Source organism: Osmia bicornis, chromosome 9 (genome assembly GCF_907164935.1).
Source record: "Osmia bicornis bicornis chromosome 9, iOsmBic2.1, whole genome shotgun sequence".
NCBI classification, from domain to species: Eukaryota; Metazoa; Arthropoda; class Insecta; order Hymenoptera; family Megachilidae; genus Osmia; species Osmia bicornis.
Genome location: NC_060224.1, coordinates 8,525,552 through 8,540,642, shown reverse-complemented (window position 1 = coordinate 8,540,642; position 15,091 = coordinate 8,525,552). Strand labels below are relative to the sequence as shown.

Genomic DNA, 15,091 nt, shown 5'->3' with positions numbered 1-15,091 from the left:
GACAAATTATAATATTATCAAAAAAGTATAGCGTGCTTCTATTATAATGGTGCGATTTCTAGAAATTGTTAAACTTTCAACTTCGCAAGTATTAACACAATATTTTGTTTTTCGTAGAAAAAAATTGCACAAAAGTATAAACAACTCAATTCTATGTAGAATTAGTATTTGAATTTAAAGACTTACATTAATTATCTGAATAAATAAGTAGAGAGAAACAGCAGCGTGGCGGGCACTTTCGCACCAAATTCAACTATTTACGGTTTAAAACTAACCAAACTGACTGACTGAGTACATGCGCAGACGTCGAGCAGGTTGAAACATGTATGCGCATGCGCAAACGTCGAAACGACAACGCATGCGCAAAGCATTCCAAAGTAGTTGCAAGTAGTTGTGGTCAATGCGCGTTAAGCAGGGACTGTTGCTGTTCGGCAGCACGACGAATGTGATTTAAGTGAATAATTTTTCAATGAATTTAAGTTTATGTTTCGGTGATTTCTTGTGTATAAGTTTGAAGTGTAGTTTCACAAATAAATGAGCTTGCAAGACAGTCTTTTCTCCGAAGACGTGGAGCACGACGTGACTCTATTTTCAAGGGACAAGAGACGGAAAAGGTAGGAGCCAAACGATCACGTTTCCTGATGCAACGACGCGCCTTTAAAGGTTAGATCAGTAGTTTTTTACTACTTGTCTTCGATCATTATTCTTCACTTTCGATTTCTACCAGTGTTTACTACGGTGAATCGCACAGCTTTCTCCAAAAAGTCATTGATCTTACCGCTTCGAAAATACAATACGTAGATATGTGACGTCTGTCATTTTTATGAAAAGAAAGAAAAACGAAAATGATACACATAACAAGTAGCGTTTGTTTAAAAAATCGCAATTTATCATATCGATTTATCAGGTATTACGTGGCACAATTGAGTTACGTTCAATTTATCCGCATCCTTGACTTGCAATTGTATCGTAATTCGAAGACAATTAAAGCGAGCTTTTAAGATCTTGAAGAAGATTTATAATGACACCGTGCTACCTCTGAATTATAGAATTCTTTTACGGTCTCCGTGTATACGGTATATAAATATCTCGTGGCAAAGGTAAATGGCTGATATCGTTCTCCAGTCTTCGTAGCCGCTGCTACGTACATCTTTAGATAGTGCCGTTACGTTAGTAAATTCCTCATATATTTTTTTTTTTATTTGCATAGCCCGCGTACTTCGAACGTCGACACGTTTTTCCCAAACCTATCTATTTTTACCAAACTGAATGAAAATAAAAAAGCGTCTCACGAGTCGGTGGTTTTTATTTTATTATTCAACCATTGCATCGATCTTTAATTGCGGTTATCTTTCGTCTTTGCACTTTGTACGAGTAAATAAAAGACGACAGGTTTTGAAACCGCGGATATTGGTTAAGTAGCCCTTCATAAGCTACGGAAATTGTATCCGTCGTTAGATAATGAAGAAAAATTTATACGAAACGCAAAGTTTAATGAAACGCATTATCTTCATTAATGACGACGAAAATAATCAATTGCGCTCTGTTTGAGGTTAACTACCAATGAAAATATTACATAAGGACATTGTAATATTTGTAATACCATTAATGTTATTAATATTATTTTTACTCGTTTCATTCACCTAGCGAATATTCACGACCCTCGTTCCGTAACGAAGCTGATTAGTCGGATAGAGAAAAAAGATTTTTCAAATCGAAGATCGAAGCGTGCGCAGTGTTGCGTAACTATCGAAATGACGGGTGAAAAAAGAAGGCAGCGATTTTGAATAACCTATGGCCAACGACATGGATAATTGTCAATCTACCGAGTGCAAGAGCTCGCTTAGCGTATGACGCTCACGTATACGCGCGATTACGTGAACCACGCAACGCTTACGAGATTCATCAGTCTGTTTCTTCTTTGTAGTTCAAGGCTTGTCGATTTGCTCGTGACGGTAAACGTAATTAGAAGATAGAACTTGGAACGAGTCAGAGAAAAACAGGATTATGTACACGATTGTTTTCTTCGACTGATTTCATTTCTTTTGGTTCATGAAAGCACACGTAGCCGCGTGATTGTACCGCGCGCAACACGCTTCGTTCCACTTGAACGGATCGACGTGTAATTTAACAATCCGTAAAGGTGAAAACCTATCTCGCTTTCGTTACGCTCCTTGGATCGTTTATATACGATTGCAAACACTCTACTGTATCGGCTGTATCGACTTCCAAATACACTTCCTGTTCCTCCTCTTATTACGATATCATCTGTGTACTTTCTAAAAGCATGCATGCCTCTGGTTACGTCCTATGTATACATGTATTTAATAAATTAAATGCGTTTTGCGCCGAGCCGGTCGAACGTAATAGCCGGTTTCCAAAGCTCGAACAGCGGTTACACGGTGAAACGTTATAGCAAGGTCGTAAGACGGTAACGGTATGCGATAGGGTTACGAGTGCAAGGATGACTCTAATTTAAGGAAAGTAACGAAGGAGAAAGTGAACGTTATGTAAAAGTTAAGCCGGCGCCGCGCGGCGTTCATGGTGTTCATCTGACGGGATACGGACGATAAGTACGGTCGAGTGGCCCGGGCCCGGGGCAAGGCGGTTACGTTCACCGTCAGCCGTCTTCAGTACGGTCTCGCTTTCAGCCACGATCGTAACGCGTTTTCTTTTCACTTTTACAGAGTACTCGTCTTTCCACCTGTAAACAACTATCGGAGATTCATCATACACCAACTGGTGCAAGATCGGTTCGTCGATCTGCACACCTTCTCCATCGGTCAGGGTTCGGCGAGAAGAACCGTCGTTTGTTACAAGAGTGACGTGATAAGGTATCAATGCGTTGCGTTTCTGTGATTTAACCCTTTCACACCGGACGGGACATATGCTGTCCCAGTTTGGGACATATGATGGCCCATCAATGAAGCTTGTAACAACATTGTTGTTGATGGTGCGTCGTTTATGCGTCTCTAAAAGACTTTCAGCCTTTCAGGCAGAAAAGTTATTTCATTGTAATAATCACCTGGAAGAGAAATAACTGTTCCAGGTAATGGGGCGCATTCGAACTGATTTTTTTTCGCCGTATTGAAAGGGTTAACCCATTTCTTCCCAGTGTTGCGTGCACACAACACGAAGTTTAACTCACTGTCTATGTGTTTATATTTCACAATTGGTCTAACACTTCGTGAAAAAAATTAATTACTGAAAACATATGCAACACAGAGTGTTTCTCAAAATTTGGTCAGTTTTTTCATGTAATCAACGATGTTGTACATTTTGAGCAAATAAAAATTTTTTATTTTTTTACCAGAAAACTCCCAACGTTGTTTAAACTAGTGTTTAATATTTATAATGTTATTTCGATTATTTTAAAGTAAAATTGATGACAAAATACCATATTTTTTCACAATTTTTATTTTTGAGAAGAAATGGGTTAAACGAATTCGATACGTACAATTTATCGATCTTCCTCCGATCGATAATCTGCCGATTGAAAATCTGACAAATGCGTATTGATCGTGACATGTGATCGGTGCCTTTTGCGTAAATTCATTTCGTTTGTCAATATAATCGTAAAAGATAACAGTTGTCAGTACTTTTTAGCGATATTTTTGAAACTATTAAAACGACTATGCCCATCTGTTATTACCTGTAATATAGAATATAAATATTTTGTGGTAAAAAGTACTTGTAAGTTATCGACGAATAAGTAACTCAAAGTTTGTGAATGAATAATTAACTGTTACAAAAGTAGGGCGTGCTATCAATTGGATCAGATTCATGCGAAATTAGCAGACAGGTCTAACACGATTACGAAATGAGTTTACAAGACTGGAATTCTTACTACGACGCTACGTGTAGCGGAGGCAAACGAAAGTGAAACTGACCAACTCAAGGTCGTCGCATCGTGCTGGTCGAATGTATCGGAAAACTGTTTGTTTAACTTAAAAAGAAAAAATAACGTTCGAATAACATTGTAATCTATAATTGTTTCATTTTGACGTTTAAGGGATCCAAAACTGAATGGTGTGCAGCATAAGCCGAACTGCGCCACGAAGGATAGCGACAAGCTGCTCGAGATGGGCGTCGAAGGACGCCGATCGCCGTCCGCTTCGCCAGAACGTGTGCGAGTTCAAAGACAAGGTGAGTGACGAAAATTTTCGAAACTCCTTATAATTAACAGCCTGACCTGAATGTTATCGAATTCTAATTCGTTTTAGCCAAGTCAACGCCAACGGTTGAAATCTATAGACCACCAGCTGCAAGGAGAGCCAGAAACGAGCCTCAAGGAAACGTGGACCAAGTTCAAGCGCAGCCTACCGATTCGTCGTCTATAAAGTAATAGATTAGGCGAATTAGATTCTGATATTGTACTTGTAAATGTTTCTTAAGAGAAGCATATTAATAGATCTGTCATTTTCAATAGAACTATTCGTAAGAGAAGACCGGATCGCGCTGTTTATGTACCAAGACATCGTAGAAGTTTAGAAACCGAAGGAAGCCCCCAATCTGTAGAAGCCGTTCACGTTAATCGTACTGTTAAAGACGGTTCGTCTTCATCCTCTGTGTCTCATGGACAATCAAAGTTTAACGTAAATCTAAAAGAAACGGATGCTGATGTTCAGCAAAGCGCAGAATGTACGGAAAAGGGATCAAACATGTGTTCTGATAAGGATCAAAGTGACTTGGAGCGCGAAGACAGTCACTGTCTTCGGGGAGATTCAAAGGATACAGTGTCTACAACTGTGCCGGAGGAATCTACTGTAGAATCTAATGTTAGAGAGAAAATTAAACAATCGGATAGCTTAAATGACGACGTGCCAAAGGAGACAAATAATTTTATTATCAATGATGTAAAATGCGAGATAACGAATGCATTTCCGTCGCAGACGATCGAAGAACAAGAAGTATCTAATAATTCTAGCGAAAATAAGAGTAGTTTAGATTCGTTTGAAACATGTGTATATAGCGAAGAAGTTAATATTAACGAGGAAGTAGACAGATCTGATGAATATAAGGATAATATTAACACAACTGATCCAGCAACGAATAATAACATGAATAATACGAAGCTTTCGAATAAAGATGAGATAACGAATCAAAAGAATGCGCAAATGATACACAGTAATATTGTTTCGGAGGTATTGATCATTTCAAATGCTGTACAGAAAGAACCGCAAACTGTTAAAGAATCGACTCCTGTTCCTATCACGCCACCGGAATCGAAAAAGGTGAAAAAAGTTGTAAGACATAAAAGTAAACCGGCACCGCCACCTTCTCCGCCCATTAAAAAAATAAATAGGGACGAATGTGACTGGGATAGTTTATTCGATGACAATGGTGACTGTCTGGATCCAACGCTCATAGAAGAGGTAAGTACAGTAAAATCTCTCTAGTTGTCCGTAAGCTGAGAAGCGAAAATGGATAATGTAGGCAGGATAGACACGATTTTTGGAGCCTCGCGGCTGCTTTTGATTTCCTGCGACAAGTCGTAAATGAGAAGGATAGCATAAGAGCCGTAGAAGCCGAGAAATTAACAATTTAACTTTCTTATTTTTAGAATTTTCTGGATGCAAATTGTTTTAACGTATTGGTACAATTTTTCTGATTAAAATGAGACCAAAGATGACATAATTTGGACTATATGGACGAAAAAAAAATTCGCATTTGGGATGTTCCCTTGTGTACATAAAATTAAGTAAATGTGCTCCAAAGTATATCGTGTTTGATCTCATTTTAATCAGCAGGTAATCCGTAGGTAAAGAAAATTAATATTAAAGAAGTTACAGTGCTTTATCATCAAAAAAGCCGCGTCGCGTATTGCCTGACTGACTGGAACGAATAGAACATAGGGCGTCGGGTGAGAAATACATATGTAGGCGTAGGACAAAACCAAAGGACACTGTCAGCAGGGCAACAAATGGACAACTAGAGAGATTTTACTGTATTCATACGATTACTGTTCCTCGATCTATCAATTAAAAATTGTAATATCGCTTTTAGTTAACGTCTGCAGTTGGTGATGTTGTGATCGAGCAACCAAAAAGCGATTACAAGACATACACTAAACACATCGAAGTATCCAGCGACGAATTTGCTCATGTTGTTGAAATATATAATTTTCCGTCGGAATTCAAGACAAGCGATTTAGCGGCTGTTTTCAGTCCCTTCAAAAATGGTGGTTTCGAATTGAAATGGGTGGACGATACGCATTGTCTTGGAGTATTCAGTAGTCCTCTTGTTGGTAATTAAAAAAACAAACTGGCATGGTTTGAATTGTTGCTATGGACGGATATTTATGTTTGATTAATTTTTAGCTGCCGAGGTATTGGCATCCGATCATCCGTTTGTTAAAACAAGACCGCTAAGCGAGGCAACGGCCTTGAGTAAAACAAAAGCGAAAAGGAGCGCAGAATTCTTGCAACCTTACAGGAGTCGTCCAGAAACTTGCGCGGCATTAGCCAGACGCTTGGTTACAGGTGCTTTAGGAGTGAAATTAGCCACTGCTAGGCAAGAACGCGAACACGAGAAAAACATACTGCGTGAAGCGAAAGGTAAATATCATTTTATTTATATGGAAATATGGGTAAAACTTTACTTTAGGGGACATCAAATTTTTTTGGGTATGGCTTCCATCACTAGCTGTATTTAACACTAAACGTACCACGGACCAGTCAAATAACCGGTTGTAAACTTTTGATTAGAAAATTCGCATAAAATGTTATCGCTTTTTCACATTTGACTTTATGACTTTTTCTATTAAATATATACAATTAATTTTACATCATTTATTTATATTTTTATTTGTTAAATCCGATAAACACGTGTAACCTAGCGTCATTTAACGCGACAGGTCATTTGACCGGTTGCAGTACAAATAGGTATTTATTAAATTACTCATAAAATTGATACAGTAGAAGCAATAAGCATGGGCTGTACCCTCTCTGTCTAACAAAGATAAATATAAACTTAACTAACTTGGACAGTATCAAATTTACGGTTTGACTAAACCCGCTAAAGTGGTCGGCACCTGCTGCCTGCTGCTAGCGACACCGTTCATTGGACAAGAAGCCAATATGGCGTCACAGTAACGTAGCTAATGCACTAAAAGTGTCAAACTTTAAACGCTCATAACTTTTTAACCACTGGATTTTACATTTTTGGATTCTATACATCAAAAACTATATATTTAAAATAAAGGTCCAAAATTTTGGGTCCACTAAAGTAAAGTTCAGCCGAAATACGTGTTAAGTGATGAAAAAGTAAAAAGAACATGGTTCTTTGGATTGTTTCAGAAAAACGTAGGTTGGCCAATAAGCAACGAGAGGATGCTTGGGAAGGTATAATTCCCGAAAAGTAGCATCGTTTGTTGGTAATGTGATAATTGATAATGACTTACATTATATGTAAGTGTTTGATGACATTTACATGCATTTTGTGCCTTACTCATCTATTTTTATCTCAGACAAACTCATTTTGTCGAACTGATTTGGCGATTGGTTTTGGGAACACGGGATAACTTGCCAATAGATGAGTGTGGCATGACGGAATACCGTAACGGATGTTGTATTTGCTTCGAACTGACAAATGAGTTTCCAATGCTTGTTTATTTTCTACACACACACACATATATATATACACATATATGCATATCATAATGTTCAGACCAGTTAAACGAGCGTGCCTGTTGCATTATTTTTTAATGAAAGGGTATTAAGTATTTTAAGTAAAACTCTTTAGACTTGGGCAATTTACAGCCCTAAATATTAGAAAAATCTATGAAACAGAAGTAGAAAGGTTTTACGATACGTGGTTATTCTTACCTCGACAGTTGCCTCTGTTAGAAATTTATATATATGACGATAAAGAATGCTGTGTTGTGCAATGATAATACGAGACAATAAGTTAGAGTAGTAGAAAATGAAGATGTATCCCTTTACACGTGAATGCATTAAGTGCGAGCACATACATCGATTTGCAAGCAGTGATATGTAATAAAAAAGTGTCTTCACAAAGTTATGATTTCACGATGATAAAGCTGTACTAAAATACAATGTGGTATTATAGTGCTGTATAAAACAAAATATAGCATATATAAATAATATCACTTGTATAGATATATATACACGTACGTATATAAATCTGTTAAATGTTAAAATCTGACGCACAATCATAATCTGTCTACACATATTACAGACTTATTTAAAGAAAAACAGAAAGCTTAAAACAGATTGTATTTTTATATACAATTGTTACCAACAGAGGAATAAAAGTATGTAGCGCCAAATCCTAGTCAATGTACACAAGAAAACATGTTACCTATATTGTATATTATATTACTGAATTTTGTCAGAAGTTGACAAATGAATTTAAAAGAAAAAAATGATGAAGAATAAAAAATATTTTATGTACCATATTTTCTTCATATATTTTTACTTATTCTTAGCTTACTAACAAATTCAGAAACATAAAGTTTTTGTTTAATTGAACAAACTGATGTATATTATGTTTCTTTTAAAATGGCAGTATCATGTACAGTACATATGTACAATGGTAAAAAATGTATGTATAACTAGAAAAGTTACTCGATTCATTAGACTTGATATCCCTCGGTTATCGATTGACGTAGCACTATTAACTATGCTGTATATTTCGTACATGATAATTCAACCAAATTCAACGTGACGATAAACATTTGTCATTACCATTTTCCTCCCTTCTTTTTCTTTTTCTGTTGAACTTTCCGTTGTTGTTGTCGCGGTCCAGAAGTTTCAACCGCCGGGCTGTGTCGTGGATTAGGAGAAGGTTTAGTATTCGTAGGCATTTTAGTAATGTCACTGTAAAAGATACAAATTAGTATAACAATTATTAATTATTAAATAACCTACATACATAAATTTTGAATAATACATACTAAAGATCGCTGGCTCCTGCAGCAGCGCCTTGGGTGCCCTTCATAGCGGCATCGCGGTTTCTTCTATCCCGTTTCTTTCGGAATCCACTACGTTCGTGCCTGGGTAACCATCGTTCAGGATCAGGTGGAATATTTGGATCGTAGTTCTTGGGCAATTTTCCTTTACGTTTGCGTTTTTTACGTTTCTTTTGGGTTACATCAACAGCAGGTTTGCTACACAACATATTAATTATTAGTCATAGAGTTATTTACAGAACGAGTGAAAGTTTTAATAGACGATTTGAAGGAAGAGTAAACTTACCCAGGAGATGGTTCTATTTTTTTCTTAATCACTTTGGTACCGATTATCCAGTTACTACTCTCCAAAGCATCGACATCGGTTCTTTCAGAGAGGTCGTGAAGAGGTGGTAAGCGCTTAGATAGGAGCTGTGCTTTCTCAGGACAGAACTGCACGTACGCTACTACTAATTGTGCTAATGTTTTAGTATCAGAAGGCGATGCATCTACCATTTCTTGTAAAATATCAGCTGCCACTTTAACTTCCCCTGCACGCAGGTAGAAATCGGCGGCTTGCCGCCACAACTCTCCCAAATTAGCAGTAGTTTCCTAATGGTAATTATTGAATAGAAAGTAGTAAAATTAGAAAAATAACTAGGTAAAAGTAGAGCAAGATTCGCTCTAAAGCCAACCCTTGGAACTAAATTAAAACTTTTCATCAACTTATTTTGAAGTGGCAAAAAAAAAAAATTTTCGGCCATTAGTTGAGATTTTGACCTACTAAACACAATAGCGTAAGAATTTTTTCAATAACTCTTACCGTTTGGCCTGTACAAAAGTGACAGAAAGTCTAAATGCTTTAGCCTCCTTCTCAAGATTTTCAATCTTATCGTTAGATACGGGTTGGCTAAAAAGCGGTAAAAGATAAATATACTTACTTTATTCTTTTTGTAATAATTTACTGCATTCTTCAAGGCGGTTGATGCTTTTTCACGATTATTGTTAGCCATATGCAAAGTTACAAGAGCACTGACTACACCAGGTAACGATCTATCTCTTTCATTCAAATTTTCTAGAATATTAATTGCTTCTTCTCTTTCATCCTGACTTAACAAAAGTTGCACACAAACCAGTTTCATTTGTAACTCCTTTTCTCCAACAGCATATGGTGTTAATAATTTTACTGCTTCCTTTGCTTTACCCTCTTTAGCAAGTTGTACTGCCTTTACGAACATTGCATCTGCAGCTAATGCAGGATAATCCTTAGCAAGTTTATTGCAAAGTTGTTGACATTGCTCAGCCTGTGTATAGATAAAAAGATGCATACTGTAAAACATGGACTGTAACGATGAAATATTATACTACTATCTAGATCCATACCTGATCAGTATATAAAGCTAATAAACACTGGTTATATGCAATAGTTCTTCTTTGTCCGGAAGTTAACTTATGTTCTAGGCTCTCATGAGTAGCACTCTTCATTCTTTTCTTACTATCAAATACATTCTGATCTTTATTGAGGCACACAAGGTTATTGCTTGCAACTGCTACTAAAGCTATATCATCTGGTTTTGCTTTTAAAGCAGAAGTGTATAATGCTTGAGCTTCTTTTTCACGGCCTTGGAGTTGTAGACAGCATCCAAGCTGAACTCTAATAATTCCTAGTTCATCTTCTATTTCTTCCTCTGCAACTCCATCTTCTTCCAAACCTTCTTTGCACATTTTCTCTGCTACTCTAAGCTTTTTCTCTGCCTCGATTAAAATACTTTTATCTCCTCTATTGCCTTGTGCAATTAAACGACATGCTGTATTATATGTTAATTCATATGTATCTTCGCGTAGCACAGGAACTTCTAAATCCTATTAAAATGATACGTCAAAAGTAATTATTGGATTAGATTACAATAATTCTAATTATTAAAAACTTACAGAACCCTCAATTGCTAGATTTACAATAACTGCTGCAAGATTTGCTTCTCTTTCATCCTCATATTCATCGTGGGAATTCTTTATGATATCTCTATATACAGAAAAACATTCCTCATACTTCTCAAGACGATACAGTATTTGAGCTTTGAGTTCTTTAAGCTTTAAAGAAGGATTTGAGACATTTTCTACCACCTTCAAAGCTTCTGGTACTTGATTCAACCGGTATAAACAATATGCTTTCTCAAAATCCAAGTTACTAAAACAGAAAATTAATTTCCTTAGAAAATATGACTTCAAAGTACATCTATGTGCATTATCATATGGAATAATTATCATACCCTGCTAGTTTGGGATTTTTAGTAATAAACTGAAGAGCATCATTAAATTTGGACAACTGAATGTAGCAAATAATTTTACAATGAAATGCAGCTTCCTCATCTTGAGAAATACCTAAAACTAAAACATTTGTTTTTAAACACATGCTGTTTTTAAAAGAAACAGAGTACAGGTTATGCTAATAATAAATGTACAGGTACCAGTGCAATTGGTAGCTTTGGAAAAACTTACTTCGATTTGCAACTTTTATAGCTCTCTCGTACTCTCCGTTCTGACCTAATTTATTTAATTCCGAATAAAGAGCAGGAAGGTTACTCTCTTTCGCGGCCATGTTGCCGAGATTGCGACCGTGTCCAACGTGGAAGTGCGGAACAAGGGGTAAGGTACTGGATTGACCACTAATGAAAATATTACAAGTGTTTAATTAATACAGTAGTAAAAGAAACCATCATCTTATTATCAAGTAATTATGTAATAAACTAAAATTACTGTGCAGGCCTTATTTTTATATGTTTTTTTAATTTTATACCAATGCGCGCTTTCAAAAAGATATGTTTAGCGCCACTTGACAGTAGACAACGAGAATTGCTTTTTATTATAAAATAAATAACTTTTGCGCTTTATTGTGTAAATAGATCATTCACTATTGTAATATAAATCAAATAATTGCATTATAGTTCACTAAAAGGGTTAAATTCGGAAATTAAAAATGTTTTTTGTTATTTTCGAGATTCTCCGCCAGATGACTTTAGTGGTTCAATTTTTGTGGCGATCTTTTTTAAGATAGTGAAAGACCATGAATAAAAATTTACATATTTAACAATACGAATTGTTTATTTATTAAATTTCACTTGCAGATACATTTTCCTGATTAATTAACACATCCATTCCATATATTACTAATGTCAAGATCTAATTGAACTCTTTGTTAACGACGGTTTTTATGGCGCATTTCAGAAAGTTACCTGCTTTCTCGCAATCATCTTTTCCACCTGAAACATTATTTAATTGAATTAAATTTCGTTATTAAAAATTGGGATTAAAATTGAGAATATTTACCTGTATTGGTGCATTTCTGAATAATCTCTTCGATTTCTTTTTCTGGCATATCCTTTGGTGCTTTTGATTTGATAACTTCTTTATTTATAGTACCATCTTCGTTCATCTGTAATAAGATTACAAAATTTGAATTCTGAATTCGAAGTCTACGCGTGCAAATATTAAATACAATGTGTTTCCGACTTATTAGTGGTATAATTGAACAGGGGATGAATTTACATGATAAAGTAGAAAATTTTAGTTCTTCTCTTCAACACAGATAGCGCTATTTCATATAGCGGAGCGGTACGGAAAATATAAATTTTGTAATTTTTACAGAAAATAACAATGGAACCACAGTTCAAAATCTTACAATATCCATTTTTTTCAGGAGACAGGCTGCAAAACATTTAAGTTTGTCTTCAGATGCATGAGACTCGCCAACCAATGCTAGCTGCAGCTCTCCTAAAATTTAAACATCAACTTATTTTACGTTCCTGTTGTATTTTTATCACTTATTTTACTTTTAACATACCGATGGTAGTCCCAAGCTCTACTGAGCAATTTGCACTAAATTTTTTTATCTGTTCTTGATCCTCGCTGGACAGCCATGCCTGAAAAGTACAAACAAAATTGAGTTACTATTAAATTTTGTAACAATTTAGAAATAGAGACGATTACTATATAGCGATATAAGGATTGTGAAATTTACCCATGAACAGGTCAAGTGAACAGTAAGAAGAATAAAAATGGTCTTCATGATTTCTTCGGATAAAATTGAAGTGAATTATTGAATACAGAAGGAATGCACAGCAGACTTTGATACGTGCACTATTCTAACAGCTCTTATATACATCACTGTTCAATTTTTGTTATCTTTGATATACATTTCCATCTTGGCATTAATGACTTATTGTTCTTCAGGTGAGATCGTTTTATTTCGTCTTCGACAATTTACAATAATCTTTATAGTATGTGTATAAATTAAAAATGAATACAATAGTATGCGCTTCGTTTTTTCGATATATCAATCTAAATATTTATATTTATTACCAGTTTTGTAAATATAAAATAATTAATAGAATGTATTAGATCATAGCTTATCTCTTTTCTTAAAAGGTATTGATTGTAGTACTAATTCTTATTAAGATTCGTTGATGACATTGGTAAGATGAGCGATCTTATTATCGCTTTATACAATAGAGAGATTTATAATCTGGAACGAATTTATGGTCGTAAAAATGCAAGGACGATGGAAACGATACTTGCCAATTCAACTGGGGAACGACAAAATATACACATCGAATTGAGTATCCTCCTCCTTTTCGAAGTCGGATAAAAATGAAACTTGACTGGTTAGAGGATGGAATACATCTGCTCCAGCTCATCGATTTGTTGGGTAAATAAATTTCTTAACTTTATTTAATAATATTTAAGCAATGGTAGACACAATGATTCGCGTACCACTTGAGATTAAGAAATTATAAAACATTTGATAAGCTTTTGTCGAATACATAATATAAAATAAGTTTCTCAAAGATGTAACTTCTACTTCAGTACATTATTCTTTCATTTTTAAGCTTTTGAAATTCTGGAACTTTTCTTTACATGAAACTTTATCGCAACGTATGTATAAAGTTAAAAAAAAAAAAAAAATTAGGTATTGTCAACTATTTATTTCATAATTTATATTTACAAGTGTATCTGCCGATTGATGTGCGAATTATTATAAAAAAGATTACAATTAGTAGTTAGATTGCTTCTTCTTTCTGGATGAATAATTTAGTTGAGTACGTTGAAGGATTTGTTGTCCACGAAACATTTCACCAAATTGGCTGCTTTTTTACAGTCATTTGGTCCAGCTGGAAGAAGTATTAATTATTAAGTAATGTTACTTTTGAACAATGGCCACCTCATTCCAAATGTCAGTTGAATAGTTTGAAAAATTAAAAGTTCAAGTAGCTTGAATAGTTAAAAAGAAGATTCTAAAGTCCACAGAATATTACTTACTAGCGCTGTCTTTGCACTTGTTGATGACACTCTCAACCTGATCCTTGGGAACATTGGCGGGAGCCCTTTGTCTGGCAACATCAAGGTTCACGGTACCGTCCTCACCCATCTATAATGAAAAGAAAAATGTAATTTTTCGTTTCTCCACGAACAATTTCATTTAAACGAATCTCTCACTTACGATGCCGATCTTCTTCAACATGCAAGAGGAGAAGCAGGCCAATTTATCGTCATTCTCAGCAAAGTTACCGGATTTCGCATTTTCTACCACCTCTGAAGAGAAAATAATCTCGATTAATTCTAACAATACTACTTTTTTTTTTACATAAATTACTAACAGGTGTTCTGACTGTTTTCCTTCTTATTTGCAGTGTGTCGTTAAATTCTACTTACGTGCGTCAACTCCGGTTTCGGTGATACAAGCATTCTTGTGTTGGGTCAGTTTGGCTTTTTGTTCCTCAGTGAGTGCCTGGAAAGTGTAATAATAAATAAGCGACAAATGAATAGCAACAAAGCATAAAAAATAAGTAAATACGGAAAGAAGTGTAGGCATCAAAGTAATATAAAAACATAACAGCAAGAAAAATTCTTCTAACATAATTTTCTTCTTTCTAGCTCGATTGATATAAAAAGATACTCTTCGAATAGCAACGAAGAGAAACGAAAAATCGCAAAATTCTTTACCAAAGCACCGACGAGGCAGAAAGCAAAGATAACTGCGATAGTCTTCATGGTTTATTATTTATTTTTCGAGTTCGTTTTTTGCGATATACAAGCGAAGTCTGGTCGGATGTTCAAGAAGAACTGAATAACACATCGAATCTTTCACGAGCTTTTATAGTTGTAGTTGCAATCACTGCTCGC

General features: G+C 35.4%; 4 protein-coding genes across 8 annotated transcripts; 1 reads left to right on the top strand and 3 right to left on the bottom strand.

The window, feature by feature from the left end:
- The first annotated feature begins 372 nt into the window (after positions 1-372).
- On the top strand, positions 373-8,419 carry LOC114878230 (coiled-coil domain-containing protein R3HCC1L). Of its 5 annotated transcripts, none has more exons than XM_029191798.2 (8): positions 373-614; positions 2,688-2,834; positions 4,013-4,146; positions 4,224-4,341; positions 4,430-5,375; positions 6,007-6,247; positions 6,321-6,557; positions 7,299-8,419. In XM_029191798.2, exons 1-8 carry the CDS (start codon positions 535-537, stop codon positions 7,361-7,363), a joined length of 1,968 nt encoding a protein of 655 aa, XP_029047631.2. In that variant the 5' UTR covers positions 373-534; the 3' UTR covers positions 7,364-8,419. The 5 variants fall into 5 exon arrangements, with proteins under 5 accessions (XP_029047631.2, XP_029047632.2, XP_029047633.2 ...); XM_029191799.2 differs by having other exon boundaries at positions 527-663; XM_029191800.2 differs by lacking the exon at positions 373-614 and adding an exon at positions 1,315-2,573.
- LOC114878229 (signal recognition particle subunit SRP72) lies at positions 8,406-11,560 on the bottom strand. The gene is made up of 8 exons (XM_029191797.2): positions 11,411-11,560; positions 11,182-11,299; positions 10,844-11,099; positions 10,295-10,774; positions 9,853-10,215; positions 9,219-9,523; positions 8,918-9,130; positions 8,406-8,840 (listed from the first exon to the last, which is right to left on the bottom strand). The coding sequence occupies exons 1-8, from the start codon at positions 11,508-11,510 to the stop codon at positions 8,705-8,707; spliced, it is 1,971 nt and encodes a 656-aa protein (XP_029047630.1). The 5' UTR covers positions 11,511-11,560; the 3' UTR covers positions 8,406-8,704.
- Positions 11,561-11,994: 434 nt separating this feature from the next.
- Positions 11,995-13,046, bottom strand: LOC114878237 (general odorant-binding protein 19d). The gene is made up of 5 exons (XM_029191811.2): positions 12,930-13,046; positions 12,753-12,831; positions 12,591-12,682; positions 12,239-12,344; positions 11,995-12,171 (listed from the first exon to the last, which is right to left on the bottom strand). Exons 1-5 carry the CDS (start codon positions 12,975-12,977, stop codon positions 12,092-12,094), a joined length of 405 nt encoding a protein of 134 aa, XP_029047644.1. The 5' UTR covers positions 12,978-13,046; the 3' UTR covers positions 11,995-12,091.
- Positions 13,047-13,873: 827 nt separating this feature from the next.
- Positions 13,874-15,051, bottom strand: LOC114878236 (general odorant-binding protein 56d-like). Its single transcript, XM_029191810.2, has 5 exons — positions 14,912-15,051; positions 14,621-14,696; positions 14,409-14,500; positions 14,228-14,336; positions 13,874-14,079 (listed from the first exon to the last, which is right to left on the bottom strand). Exons 1-5 carry the CDS (start codon positions 14,957-14,959, stop codon positions 14,000-14,002), a joined length of 405 nt encoding a protein of 134 aa, XP_029047643.2. The 5' UTR covers positions 14,960-15,051; the 3' UTR covers positions 13,874-13,999.
- Between the last annotated feature and the right edge of the window lie 40 nt (positions 15,052-15,091).